The sequence below is a fragment of the Xiphophorus couchianus genome, chromosome 16 (genome assembly GCF_001444195.1).
Source record: "Xiphophorus couchianus chromosome 16, X_couchianus-1.0, whole genome shotgun sequence".
In the NCBI taxonomy this organism is placed as follows: Eukaryota; Metazoa; Chordata; class Actinopteri; order Cyprinodontiformes; family Poeciliidae; genus Xiphophorus; species Xiphophorus couchianus.
The window spans coordinates 76,545-90,623 of NC_040243.1; the positions used below are offsets into that span (position 1 = coordinate 76,545).

Sequence of the window (14,079 nt, forward strand, 5' to 3'; positions counted from 1 at the left end):
CTTGTTTACAGTTAAATATTTATGGGGGATCCTCCAGTTTTTGAACGGCTCTAATAAGATGTTTGTTATATATGGACAGGAAATGATCATTTCCTGGAACCAGCAGCGCGTTTCTCTTTCTTTCTCCCGTGAAAAGCAGATTTTCCCACTGATGACTCAGTTTGATAGTTAAAGCATTATTAGTGTTTTTAAACAACATTAAGGTCAGTTGAACATGGAGTGTTTCTTTAAAAACAGAAAGTTGTAGCTTCTTTATGACGTAGTTTCCGGCTGCAGTTGAAACGTCTCCACCTGGCGGTCACCTCGGGATGATTTTAAACTGGGTCCCTGCTGTTCGGCCGGAAGCGGCTAGCAGCATTAGCAGCATTAGCTTCTCCAGCTGCGTGTTGGTCAGCTGACTGATCATGTGACTCCCGGTCGGTCCGGTTCCCACCTGAGAGTATCTCCATTTCTCCTCGAACTACCCGCAGCAGGGAGGCATGAAGCTGGAGACCCAGTGAGAAGCTGCTGGATTCAACAAGCGAGCCGAGCCTGGTTCTGGTTCTGGTTCGGGCGGTGAGTCATTTCCTGCTGCTTATTATTATATCTTTAGATCACCTGACTGGAAGCCACATCCGCCTTAATCATGACATAGAGCCACTTTTCTGGTTATTAAAACGATGAAAGAGAAACATCTGCAGCTCCAGAGGTTTCCCATCTGGGTCATCTTAGCTGAACAGAACCTTCTGCTGTTCCGGGGGGTTTGGACCTCTCTGACTCTAATATGGATCAGAACATTTATGAATATCTCCCTAGGCAGACAGGATCTACGTTGGTCCAGTTCGGTCAGGTGTGGGTTCAGGGACCAACTGCTGGTCTGTCCCTTTAATTGTGCTTTAACTAGACCAGATCAGAGCATGTTCAAAGCATGTTTGTTCTTCATTCAGTGAAGTTAGCCAGTGGTCAGAGGATTCAGTAATCGTAGAGATACTTCAAGATAATATTTTTTAATAAAAGAAAAACTACAGTACGTTGTAGTAAAACTACTTTTTCCGTGTAAATGGAAGTTGTTCCTGCTCACCTGCTCTCTGCTAGAGAAACTGCTTCAGGTGGGAATTCTAGCTGGGCCTTCCTAACATCTCCATGACCAGTTTTTAACCTGTAGCTAGCAGCAACAAAGCTGTAGTTAACGGCATTAAACTGTAGCCAGCGGCATCAAAGCTGTAGCCTACGGCATGAAAGCTGTAGCCAGCGGCATCAAAGCTGTAGCCAGCGGCATCAAAACTGTAGCCAGCGGCATCAAAACTGTAGCTAACGGCATTAACCTGTAGCCAGCGGCATCAAAGCTGTAGCCAGCGGCATCAAAACTGTAGCCAGCGGCATCAAAACTGTAGCCAGCGGCATCAAAACTGTAGCCAGCGGCATCAAAACTGTAGCTAACGGCATTAAATTGTACCCAGCGGCATCAAAACTGTAGCCAGCGGCATCAAAACTGTAGCTAACGGCATTAACCTGTAGCCAGCGGCATCAAAGCAGTAGCCTGCGGCATCAAAGCAGTAGCCTGCGGCATCAAAGCTGTAGCTAGCGGCATCAAAGCTGTAGCCAACGGCATTAAACTGTAGCCAGCGGCTTAAAGCTGTAGCCAGCGGCATCAAAGCTGTAGCTAGCGGCATCAAAGCTGTAGCTAACGGCATTAAACTGTAGCCAGCGGCATAAAGCTGTAGCCAGCGGCATCAAAACTGTAGCCAGCGGCATCAAAACTGTAGCCAGCTGCATCAAAACTGTAGGTAGCGGCATCAAAGCTGTAGCCAACGGCATCAAAGCTGTAGCCAACGACATCATAGCTGTAGGCAGCGGCATTAAAACTGTAGCCAGCGGCATCAAAGCTGTAGCCAGCGGCATCAAAACTGTAGCCAACGGCATTAACCTGTAGCCAGCGGCATCAAAGCTGTAGCCAGCGACATCAAAGCTGTAGCGAGCGGCATCAAAGCTGTAGCCAACGGCATCAAAGCTGTAGCCAACGGCATCAAAGCTGTAGCCAACGGCATCAAAGCTGTAGCCAGCGGCATTAAAACTGTTGCCAGCGGCATCAAAGCTGTAGCCAGCGGCATCAAAACTGTAGCTAACGGCATTAACCTGTAGCCAGCGGCACCAAAGCTGTAGCCAGCAGCACCAAAGCTGTAGCCAGCAGCATTAAACTGTAGCCAGCGGCATCAAAACTGTAGCCAGCGGCATCAAAACTGTAGCCAGCGGCATCAAAACTGTAGCCAACGGCATCAAAGCTGTAGCCAACGACATCAAAGCTGTAGCCAGCGGCATCAAAACTGTAGCCAACGGCATTAACCTGTAGCCAGCGGCATCAAAGCTGTAGCCAGCGACATCAAAGCTGTAGCCAGCGGCATCAAAACTGTAGCCAACGGCATTAACCTGTAGCCAGCGGCATCAAAGCTGTAGCCAGCGACATCAAAGCTGTAGCCAGCGGCATCAAAGCTGTAGGCAGCGGCATTAAAACTGTAGCCAGCGGCATCAAAGCTGTAGCCAGCGGCATCAAAACTGTAGCTAACGGCATTAACCTGTAGCCAGCGGCATCAAAGCTGTAGGCAGCGGCATTAAAACTGTAGCCAGCGGCATCAAAGCTGTAGCCAGCGGCATCAAAGCTGTAGCTAACGGCATTAACCTGTAGCCAGCGGCATCAACGCTGTAGCTAACGGCATTAACCTGTAGCCAGCGGCATCAAAGCTGTAGCCAGTGACATCAAAGCTGTAGCCAGTGACATCAAAGCTGTAGGCAGCGGCATCAAAGCTGTAGCCAGCGGCATCAAAGCTGTAGCCAGCGACATCAAAGCTGTAGGCAGCGGCATCAAAGCTGTAGCCAGTGGCATCAAAGCCGTAGCCAACGACCTCAAAGCCGTAGGCAGCGGCATCAAAGCCGTAGGCAGCGGCATCAAAGCCGTAGGCAGCGGCATCAAAGCCGTAGGCAGCGGCATCAAAGCTGTAGCCAGCGGCATCAAAGCTGTAGCCAACGGCATCAAAGCTGTAGCCAACGGCATCAAAACTGTAGCTAACGGCATTAACCTGTAGCCAGCGACATCAAAACTGTAGGTAGCGGCATCAAAGCTGTAGCCAACGGCATCAAAGCTGTAGCCAACGACATCATAGCTGTAGGCAGCGGCATTAAAACTGTAGCCAGCGGCATCAAAGCTGTAGCCAGCGGCATCAAAACTGTAGCCAACGGCATTAACCTGTAGCCAGCGGCATCAAAGCTGTAGCCAGCGACATCAAAGCTGTAGCGAGCGGCATCAAAGCTGTAGCCAACGGCATCAAAGCTGTAGCCAACGGCATCAAAGCTGTAGCCAACGGCATCAAAGCTGTAGCCAACGGCATCAAAGCTGTAGCCAACGACATCAAAGCTGTAGCCAGCGGCATCAAAACTGTAGCTAACGGCATTAACCTGTAGCCAGCGGCACCAAAGCTGTAGCCAGCGGCACCAAAGCTGTAGCCAGCAGCATTAAACTGTAGCCAGCGGCATCAAAACTGTAGCCAGCGGCATCAAAACTGTAGCCAACGGCATCAAAACTGTAGCCAACGACATCAAAGCTGTAGCCAGCGGCATCAAAACTGTAGCCAACGGCATTAACCTGTAGCCAGCGGCATCAAAGCTGTAGCCAGCGACATCAAAGCTGTAGCCAGCGGCATCAAAGCTGTAGGCAGCGGCATTAAAACTGTAGCCAGCGGCATCAAAGCTGTAGCCAGCGGCATCAAAACTGTAGCCAGCGGCATCAAAACTGTAGCTAACGGCATTAACCTGTAGCCAGCGGCATCAAAGCTGTAGGCAGCGGCATTAAAACTGTAGCCAGCGGCATCAAAGCTGTAGCCAGCGGCATCAAAGCTGTAGCTAACGGCATTAACCTGTAGCCAGCGGCATCAACGCTGTAGCTAACGACATTAACCTGTAGCCAGCGGCATCAAAGCTGTAGCCAGTGACATCAAAGCTGTAGGCAGCGGCATCAAAGCTGTAGGCAGCGGCATCAAAGCTGTAGCCAGCGACATCAAAGCTGTAGGCAGCGGCATCAAAGCTGTAGCCAGTGGCATCAAAGCCGTAGCCAACGACCTCAAAGCCGTAGGCAGCGGCATCAAAGCCGTAGGCAGCGGCATCAAAGCCGTAGGCAGCGGCATCAAAGCTGTAGCCAACGGCATCAAAACTGTAGCCAACGGCATCAAAACTGTAGCTAACGGCATTAACCTGTAGCCAGCGACATCAAAGCTGTAGCCAGCGGCATCAAAGCTGTAGCCAGCGGCATCAAAGCTGTAGCTAACGGCATTAAACTGTAACCAGCGGCATCAAAACTGTAGCCAGCGGCATCAAAGCTGTAGCCAGCGGCATCCAAGCTGTCGGCAGCGGCATCCAAGCTGTAGGCAGCGGCATCCAAGCTGTAGGCAGCGGCATCAAAGCTGTAGCTAACGGCATTAACCTGTAGCCAGCGGCATCCAAGCTGTCGGCAGCGGCATCCAAGCTGTCGGCAGCGGCATCCAAGCTGTAGGCAGCGGCATCAAAACTGTAGCCAGCGGCATCAAAGCTGTAGCCAGCGGCATCAAAGCTGTAGCCAGCGGCATCAACGCTGTAGCCAGCGGCATCAAAACTGTAGGCAGCGGCATCAAAGCTGTAGCCAGCGGCATCAAAGCTGTAGGCAGCGGCATCAAAGCTGTAGGCAGCGGCATTAAAACTGTAGCCAGCGGCATCAAAGCTGTAGCCAGCGGCATCAAAACTGTAGCTAACGGCATTAACCTGTAGCCAGCGGCATCAAAGCTGTAGGCAGCGGCATTAAAACTGTAGCCAGCGGCATCAAAGCTGTAGCCAGCGGCATCAAAGCTGTAGCTAACGGCATTAACCTGTAGCCAGCGGCATCAACGCTGTAGCTAACGGCATTAACCTGTAGCCAGCGGCATCAAAGCTGTAGCCAGTGACATCAAAGCTGTAGGCAGCGGCATCAAAGCTGTAGGCAGCGGCATCAAAGCTGTAGCCAGCGACATCAAAGCTGTAGGCAGCGGCATCAAAGCTGTAGCCAGTGGCATCAAAGCCGTAGCCAACGACCTCAAAGCCGTAGGCAGCGGCATCAAAGCCGTAGGCAGCGGCATCAAAGCCGTAGGCAGCGGCATCAAAGCCGTAGGCAGCGGCATCAAAGCCGTAGGCAGCGGCATCAAAGCCGTAGCCAACGGCATCAAAACTGTAGCCAACGGCATCAAAACTGTAGCTAACGGCATTAACCTGTAGCCAGCGACATCAAAGCTGTAGCCAGCGGCATCAAAGCTGTAGCCAGCGGCATCAAAGCTGTAGCTAACGGCATTAAACTGTAACCAGCGGCATCAAAACTGTAGCTAACGGTATTAAACTGTAGCCAGCGGCATCAAAGCTGTAGCCAGCGGCATCCAAGCTGTCGGCAGCGGCATCCAAGCTGTAGGCAGCGGCATCCAAGCTGTAGGCAGCGGCATCAAAGCTGTAGCTAACGGCATTAACCTGTAGCCAGCGGCATCCAAGCTGTCGGCAGCGGCATCCAAGCTGTCGGCAGCGGCATCCAAGCTGTAGGCAGCGGCATCCAAGCTGTAGGCAGCGGCATCAAAGCTGTAGCTAACGGCATTAACCTGTAGCCAGCGGCATCAAAGCTGTAGCCAGCGGCATCCAAGCTGTCGGCAGCGGCATCCAAGCTGTAGGCAGCGGCATCAAAACTGTAGCCAGCGGCATCAAAGCTGTAGCCAGCGGCATCAACGCTGTAGCCAGCGGCATCAAAACTGTAGCCAGCGGCATCAAAGCTGTAGCCAGCGGCATCAAAACTGTAGCCAGCGGCATCAAAACTGTAGCCAGCGGCATCAAAACTGTAGCCAGCGGCATCAAAACTGTAGCCAGCGGCATCAAAACTGTAGCCAGCGGCATCAAAGCTTTAGGCAGCGGCATTAAAGCTGTAGCTTTGTTACGGCATGGAGAGCCTGATGCTACTTCCATCGCTAGCTTGTAAGTTGAGAGCAGTGAGGCTGCAGCCCCGTTCTGAACCTACCATTAACGACCCGGCCCACCTTTCTGATGGTTCTGATGGTTCTGATGCAGCCTGTTTGTCTCTACTTCCTGTCCTCTGCAGGAAGTTTTCCTAATTTGGGCTTGGAAGATCCTCCAGGATGGGTCCAGACGGGAAGAAGCTGCTGAACATCGTCATCCTCGGCTTCGGCTTCATGTTCATGTTCACAGCTTTCCAGACATGTGGAAACATTGAGGTGGGTCGGTTCTGGTTCTGGTTCTGGTTCTGCATCAGCAGCTGAAGCTCCTCCTCTTTGTGTTTGCAGCAAACGGTCATCAAGAGCTTTAACAGCACCGAGTTTCATGGAAGCGGCTATACAAGGTGAGGTTCTGGTCATGGTTCTGGTCCCGGTCCAAGTTCTGGTTCTGATGGTCTCCTCCTCCCCAGTATGGCGATCATTTATGGCGTTTTCTCCGCCTCCAACCTGATGGCGCCCTCCGTGGTGACGCTCATCGGTCCGCAGGTCTCCATGTTCCTCAGCGGGATCCTGTACAGGTACCACTTCCTGCCACACACCTGAAGGTTCTGACCCGGTTCCGACCCGGTTCTGACTCGTATCTTGTCTCCAGCGGCTACATCGCCATGTTCATCCACCCGCTCACCTGGAGCTTCTACACGGCCTCCGTCCTGGTGGGCGTGGCCGCCGCAGGTACCGTTGACGCTCCTCCTCCTCCTTTCTTTATCTTCCTCTTCCTCCTCTTCCTCTAAACTCTCTCTCTCTCTCCAGTCTTGTGGACGGCTCAGGGAAACGTTTTGGCGATCAATTCCACCGATCGATCCATTGGGAGAAACAGTGGCATTTTCTGGTCTCTGCTCCAGTTCAGGTAAACCGGGTCATCCAGCAGAACCAGAACCAATGCTAGTGCTTAGCTGGATGATGCTAGTGAGGGTCTGGTTACCAAGGAAACCACAGACGGGGTTTTACCACAACCCTGAAGGAAAGTATTCACACCCCTTTGTCTTTCTACTCTGACCGGGTTCTGACCCGGTTCTGACCCAGGGAGTTGATGGTTCGGTGTGGACTTTCCAGCTGGAGCTTTGGTCTCAGAGTTCCTCTCGTGGGTGTCGTCCTTTCTCCGAGTTTTCCAGTCAGTTTCCTGTTCTCAGGCCAATCAGAGGAAGCTGCTTCAGTTTAAGTTTCATACATTTAAAATACGGACAATAAAAACAACCGCCATCGTTCTTCATACGGCAGATTTACCTGAGAGCGTTCGGCTCCTACAGGTGATCCTCTGGTCTCGTTTCGAGTCCGTCGCCTGCTGATATTCACACTATTTTTGCCACAGATGAGATTTATTTCTAATATAATTATGCTGAGTCTGTTATCAGTTTAGTCTCCAGCTGCAGCCGTTTTGGTGCAGAAGTTTCTGATCTGATCTCCTCTGGTTGCAGCTTGTTCTTTGGGAACCTCTACATCTACTGCGCCTGGCACGGCCACGTCCACATCACAGGTAGGATGAGGCGGCAGCAGGCGGCGCCCGACTGAAGCCGCCTCACTCCGACTCACTCTGTGTCTTTTAGACAAGGACCGTCGGACCGTCTTCATCTCTCTCACCGTCATCAGTTTGGTCGGCTGCTTCCTCTTCTTCCTGATCAGGAAACCCGACCCGGAGTCTTCCTCCGGTTCTGAGGCGACAGAGTCTCTACTACAGACTGAGTCCGGAGACGGGTCCACAGACAGGTGAGGTTGTCAGTGGGCTGTATAAAGTATTCACCCCCTGGGTGGTAGGAACCGGTTTCCTCTTTGGCATTGAAGACTTTCTGAAGGGAATCCTGGCAGGGGGCGAATTCAGCCTGGCGGGGAACCAGGCTGATGATGCTTCGTGTTTTGAGGATCTGAGTCTCGTGTTTTTTGTCTCTGCAGTTCATCCAGACCAGATCTCTGCACTCAGGCTCTGGATGCTTTTGGTACCATCAACACACTCTTCATCCTCCACCTCTTCCTCCTCTTCCTCCTGACCTCTGCTCTCTGTCTCCAGTTCAGGCCTGCAGGATCTCCGTCACCAAGGAGATGCTGCTGCTGAGCGCCTCCATCGGATACACAGGTGGGTTCTGCTGTAGGACCGGTTCTGAGACTTTTAACCGACCCAGTAGGAACCACCTGCAACCAAGTGGACTCAATTTAGTTTCAAGGTTCTAAAAGCCTAACAACCCTGTAGCTCAGTGAGGTTCTGGTTCTCCAAGATTAATGATTGGGCTCAAAGAAGTTCTGCTTCTGTTCCCTCTCAGGTCTGGAGCTCACCTTCTACAGTGGCGTGTACGGAACCTGTATCGGCGCCATGACCCGGTTTGGGTCCGATGCCAAGAGTCTGATTGGCATCTCAGGGATCTGCATCGGTCTAGGAGAGATCATAGGTAAGCAGCCCGTCCGGTCCGGTTGGAGCGTCCGGTCCGGTCCAGGCTCTGCAGCAGAGCTGTTTATCCAGCTGTTTCCCTTTCCCTCCAGGAGGGGGCGTCTTTGGGATGCTAAATAAGAAAAATCGCTTTGGGCGGAACCCGGTGGTTCTGCTGGGCCTCATAACGCACTTTGTGGCGTTTTTCCTGATTTTCTTGAACATCGCCAGTGACGCTCCGCTGGCGCCGGAGGGCGGCACGGATCTGGAGGCCTTTATCACACCCAGGTAGGAACCGCTGCCCCCTGCTGGTCAGAATCATTCTATGCTTCCACTATCTAGCTACCAAAGGAAGCAAAGCCTGCAGACACCACATTTTCAAAAAGTTCAGCAAATAACCTGGTCTCTGCTGGTCTCAGTTGGTCTCTACTGGTCTCTGCTGGTCTCAGTTGGTCTCTACTGGTCTCTGCTGGTCTCAGTTGGTCTCTACTGGTCTCTGCTGGGTCTCTACTGGTCTCTGTTGGTCTTTACTGGTCTCTACTGGTCTCTGTTGGTCTCTACTGGTCTCTGCTGGTCTCAGTTGGTCTCTACTGGTCTCTGCTGGGTCTCTACTGGTCTCTGCTGGTCTCTACTGGTCTCTGCTGGTCTCAGTTGGTCTCTACTGGTCTCTACTGGTCTCTGCTAGTCTCTGTTGGTCTCTGCTAGTCTCTACTGGTCTCTGCTGGTCTCTACTGGTCTCTGTTGGTCTCTACTGGTCTCTGCTAGTCTCTACTGGTCTCTGTTCGTCTCGACTGGTCTCTGCTGGTCTCTGTTGGTCTCTACTGGTCTCTGCTAGTCTCTACTGGTCTCTGTTCGTCTCGACTGGTCTCTGCTGGTCACCTGATCAGCTTAAGAAAATTGGACCTCTGAATTACACCATCTTGCATTGTTTTAAGCATTACTCACCCGTACTGGGTTGGATCAGGTTGGAGTATAAAGTAAATAAAACACAACTGGGAATCCTGTCAAACCAGTATGTGGTTTGACAGGATTCCCAGTTAATCCTGTTAAACCAGTATGTGGTGTCTTGTGGAGCAGAGTTGGGCTTCCATATTGGGGAGGGATAGTTGGTGTAAAACAGCTGACCTCCAAGCGCTTTCTCTTCTTTACAACTCGACAAACTGGAACAGTTTGGCTTTTGAAAAACCAGTAAAAAGTTTCTGGACAAACTTAAAACTCTGTGTGTTGCAGTGTTGCCGTGGCGATGATCTGCAGCTTCCTGCTGGGCCTTGGCGACAGCTGCTTCAACACGCAGCTGCTCAGCATCATCGGCTTCCTGTTCCGGGACAACAGCGCCCCCGCCTTCGCAGTCTTCAAGTTCATCCAGGTTCTGGTTCCGGCCCAGATCTCCAACTCGGTGGAACCGGACCGCCGCTAACTCTTCTCCTTCTCTCTGCAGTCCATCATGGCCGCCGTGGCCTTCTTCTACAGCAACTTCTTGCTGCTGCACTGGCAGCTCCTCATCCTCGTCGTCTTCGGCTTCCTGGGCTCCGTGTCCTTCTTTGCTGTCGAGTGGCTGGCCGAGTCCAGGAGGAGGGACTCGGACTACGACAGCATCTGAAGCGTCCAGGAGACGCCCAGATGGACGGACGCCAGGAGACGCCGTCCTCCCAGATAAAGTCACCTTGCTGGATGGTGGAGGGAAAACCTGGAGCGGATCACGCCTGAGGAAGCTGCTGCTGTAGATGTCTGGAGAGACCGTGGACATCCAGGTGGTCCAACCTGTCTCTGGAGACATTCCTCATTTGCTTTAAACAGAACCTGCTGCTGGTTCTGGGTTCTCTGCAGAACCTCTGAGACCAGAACCAGAACATCTCAGTTTAAATGACACACTAACACACAGGTGTCAAACTCCAGTCCTCCAGTCTGCTGCCTTGCAACCTTTAGATGTGTCTCTGCTGCACCACCTGAACAGAATAATCAGGTCATTAAGGTTCTGGAGAACCGATCTGCACAAGGAGAAGGTCATGAAGCCGTTTCATTCCAGTGTTTGTACCTGTGGCACAGCTAAAACCTGCAGGACTGGAGTTTGACACCCCTGCACTAACTGGAGCTGGGTTTATTTAAGGGTGTCGGCGTCCATCAGTCCAGATATAAATGCACACCACACTTTTCAGATTATTAAAATGTAAAAAAAAAAAAAAAACAATCAATAATTTCGGGAATCTTGGATCATTTTTCTCCCTCCGCATAGTTCTGATCCCCGAAGCTTGGGTTTGGACTAGGCCAAAATGTGACGAAATGTTCTGGAAGACTTGGAAGTAACCTTTGAACTGGAGTTTATTCAGTTTGTCCAGTTATTTGAATTGATCTCAAAGGGAAATTAGTGACTAGAAACGTAGTTTTATTATTTTTATGCTAATTTTGGAGCTCCGCCTTCGACTTCCTCTGGACCAGCCCAGGAAGAACCAGTTTAACGGCACTGGTTCCAAACCCAGCAGATAATCCAGGTTATCGCGCTCCGGCTTCCATCTGGCTGATTTCAGGGTTCATTTAATCCGAGTCAATAAGGGAAATAATCAGTTTCATATTTCTTAAATGTAGTAATTATGGATTATCGATTGTTTTTTGTTGCCAATAAAATCGTATGTAAAACATCAGCTGCTTATCTGGTTACAGCAGGAACCAAAGGGTTAAAGATGGCCGACGTGGACAGAACCGGCTTCAGTTTGCTGGTTTCTGGATCTCAGCAGAAACGGGTCAGTTTTTATTCTGGGTCATAAAACCAAGACAGCGGAATAAGCCGATATTTTCTGACTGTATTGATCCTTGATTCAGTTTCACCAAAACAGTAGCGCGTTAGTTACCATGGCGATTTATCCTGTGCAGCTAGCCTGCTCCTGACCAGGCTAACCGCCAGGCTGACAGGAAATATCTTTATCAATTTAAAGCTTATCCACAGGAAACTGATCGAGTCCAAGAGTAAAATCAAACTGCTGCTTGTTTGTCTCATGGATTTTACCATGTTTCTGTCCTTTCTGTTTAATGGTTTTATTCCGTGACACTGTGCAATAATTAAAATACTTTACCAATATTTTTTTATTATTAATTCCAAAATTCTGTAAGAACACGGATCCGTCTGTCAGCCATTTTGCCTCTGAAAGGAGCAGAATGATGGCGTCACAATTATCTGCTTTGTCCTCAGGCTGGTTTCCATGGTTACCGCAGTACTTAGCACTGGTTCATATAAATACAAATGGGAAGAACAACGGTGCTGGTTCTGGTTCTTTTGGACCACATTGTTGGGCATGACATATCACCTAGTCCAACTCTCTGGTCCAGTCTGGACCGGTTCCAGTCTGACATAAAGAACTGGGATTTCTTTGTTTCAGTAGTAAGCTTCCCATCAAAGAGGTCAGAGGTCACATGTGGGGTTCCCCAAGGCTCTATCCTACGACCCCTCTTAGTCAATATCTATATGCTCCCACTGACTCGGCTTATAACAGAAAATAAGATCAGTTACCATGACAACCCAGATGATACAGTTCTACATTATGTCACCGGGTGACCTTTGACCCCTTCCACTCACTGAACAGATGGTGAGAACAGATTAATGTGTGGCTGTGCCAAAACATTTTGAATAAAAGCTGAAGTTATTAAAGAGGTTCGATCTAAAGTTAAAGATCTAGAGTTAAAGATCTACACAGCTTCAGTTATTACAGTTGGAAACTAGAGATCTGACTGAACTTTGACCTGCACACATAAAGACAGGTACACAACAGAAACAGTTCCTTTTGTGGATTAAAATGATCGTTTCTGTGATTTTATTTATTTACCCATTTATGCCTTAAAATAAGTCATCATCATGCAAGCCTTAATCATGGAGGGGGCAGTGGAGGAGCGTGTGAGCAGCTTCGAGTTCCTGGGTGTCCAAATCTCCGAGGATCTGACCTGGATGACCGTCTGCTCCAAGCCGGCGCCTCGTCTTCCTGAGAACCAACTGACCTCAGAATCCTGGTGAACTTTTCCAGGATTCACCACTGAGAGCATCCTGACCAACGGCACCGCAGTCTGGAAGGGAGCTGCTCCGCCTCGGACCGGGAGGCGGAGCAGAGGGTGGTGAAAGCTGCCAGCGCATCACCAGATCACCACTTCCTGCCACAGAGAACATCTACAGGAAGGAGTGTCTGAAAAGAGCTGGGAAAGTCATCAGACTCCTCACCCTGCTGGCCTCTGGGAGGCGCTACAGGAGCTACGGACCGGAACCACCAGGTACCGGAACAGTTTCCTCCCCACAGCTGGCATGGAGTGTGATCTCACATCAACACGTTAAATCTAAAACCCAACGGTGTAGAGCTGCCTGTGAGTGGCAGTAAACCAATCACTGATCAGTTTAGTGGGTATTGATTATTTAACGATGGCACTTGACAAAATGTAACGTCTGTTAGTGGTTTTTACAACGTTGGACTGTATGATGTGTTTGTTTTCAGGATGTAAAGCCCTTTGAACTGCCTTGTTGCTGAAGATTGATTGATTGATTGATTGATTGATTGATTGATTGTGTCAGATGAAAGTGACCCATTAGCATTTTTAGCAGTAGAAAAAATACCTTAAAGTATCTTTTTCCAACTTGAAACTTTATGACTTTTCCTAAATTGATCCCATCATTAGAAAAAGTGATATTTTGTTTCTGGTTATGTTTCCACTGGGCTGTACACCGCGCGGGTACAAGGATTGTCTTATGGGTCATTTCTGGCCCATAAATTATAAAACCATTTAAACAGCAGAAAAAAGTTCAAAGGTCACACAGACACTGTCTCTAATACATACACACACATCCAATAAACTGGATTGATGTATGAATTGAACTTGTATTTGACCGGCACCAGTGTGACCTTCTTCGCTTGGTCGTTAGTCACCTTCTTCCCTATCATGACAGAATAAATCACTCTTCACAATGTGACTTCTAACTGCATGCAAATGACTCCACAGCTGAAAAATAGAAGAAGACACAGTTAGTGTTGTGACTGAGTGGTCAGCCACCAACACCAACTGGTGCAGCTCCCACTCAGAGGGTCAGATTTTTCCAGCCCAACCACACGGAGCTGAAGTTGGCTTCCGATTCGGTAAATGGCTAAAGGGAGATTCCACTTAATTTTTCACTACCTTCTGCATCTTTAATCGACTCTAGTTTAAAAACTACAAAACCTGGACTGGATTATTCTGCTCTAATAGCAGAATATTTAAAACCATGTTTGTGGTTTGTGAAACTTCACTTAACAGATCGCTGCAGAAGATCTTTCCTTCCAACAGCCATCAACTCTTTGAAGAATTAATGAGTTACACCAACATTTAATTTCCCATCACTGGGTTCATGGGGTTCATAAAGTGGTTTTGAATTAGAATTGAATTTAAATTTGAAAAAAAAACCCTGCATGGAACAAGTGTGAATAGTAATCTAAACTTAGTGAAGTTTCACAAATCACATAAATGTTTAACAAATCCCAAACATGGATTAAAATATTCTGCTACTAGTTGAGAATAATAATGTCCAGATTTGAAGTGTCTAGGTGTTGTAGATTTGAAATTAGAGCAGTTCTTGTGACCAAAATTCAAAAGTGGTGAAATCGCCCTTTTTCGATGTTTTGCAAATCAGATAAAAGTTTCACAAATCACAAACATGGTTTTAAATATTCTGCTATTAGATCAGAATAATCCAGT

General features: G+C 49.3%; 1 protein-coding gene across 1 annotated transcript; it reads left to right on the top strand.

Annotated features, from left to right (window-relative positions):
- Window positions 1-317: 317 nt before the first annotated feature.
- Window positions 318-11,452, top strand: mfsd11 (major facilitator superfamily domain containing 11). The gene is made up of 14 exons (XM_028042528.1): window positions 318-555; window positions 6,110-6,242; window positions 6,312-6,367; window positions 6,434-6,541; window positions 6,616-6,695; window positions 6,774-6,870; window positions 7,439-7,497; window positions 7,568-7,727; window positions 7,911-7,954; window positions 8,026-8,091; window positions 8,276-8,401; window positions 8,493-8,667; window positions 9,610-9,745; window positions 9,818-11,452. Exons 2-14 carry the CDS (start codon window positions 6,147-6,149, stop codon window positions 9,977-9,979), a joined length of 1,365 nt encoding a protein of 454 aa, XP_027898329.1. The 5' UTR covers window positions 318-555; window positions 6,110-6,146; the 3' UTR covers window positions 9,980-11,452.
- Window positions 11,453-14,079: the final 2,627 nt, after the last annotated feature.

Bases quoted from the DNA above. Each gene is read 5' to 3' on its own strand.
- mfsd11 (XM_028042528.1), top strand. From the start codon at position 6,147: ATGGGTCCAGACGGGAAGAAGCTGCTGAACATCGTCATCCTCGGCTTC. The intron at 6,696-6,773 runs GTACCGTTGACG...CTCTCTCTCCAG, and splicing joins GGTGGGCGTGGCCGCCGCAG to TCTTGTGGACGGCTCAGGGA. The intron at 8,402-8,492 runs GTAAGCAGCCCG...CTTTCCCTCCAG, and splicing joins CGGTCTAGGAGAGATCATAG to GAGGGGGCGTCTTTGGGATG.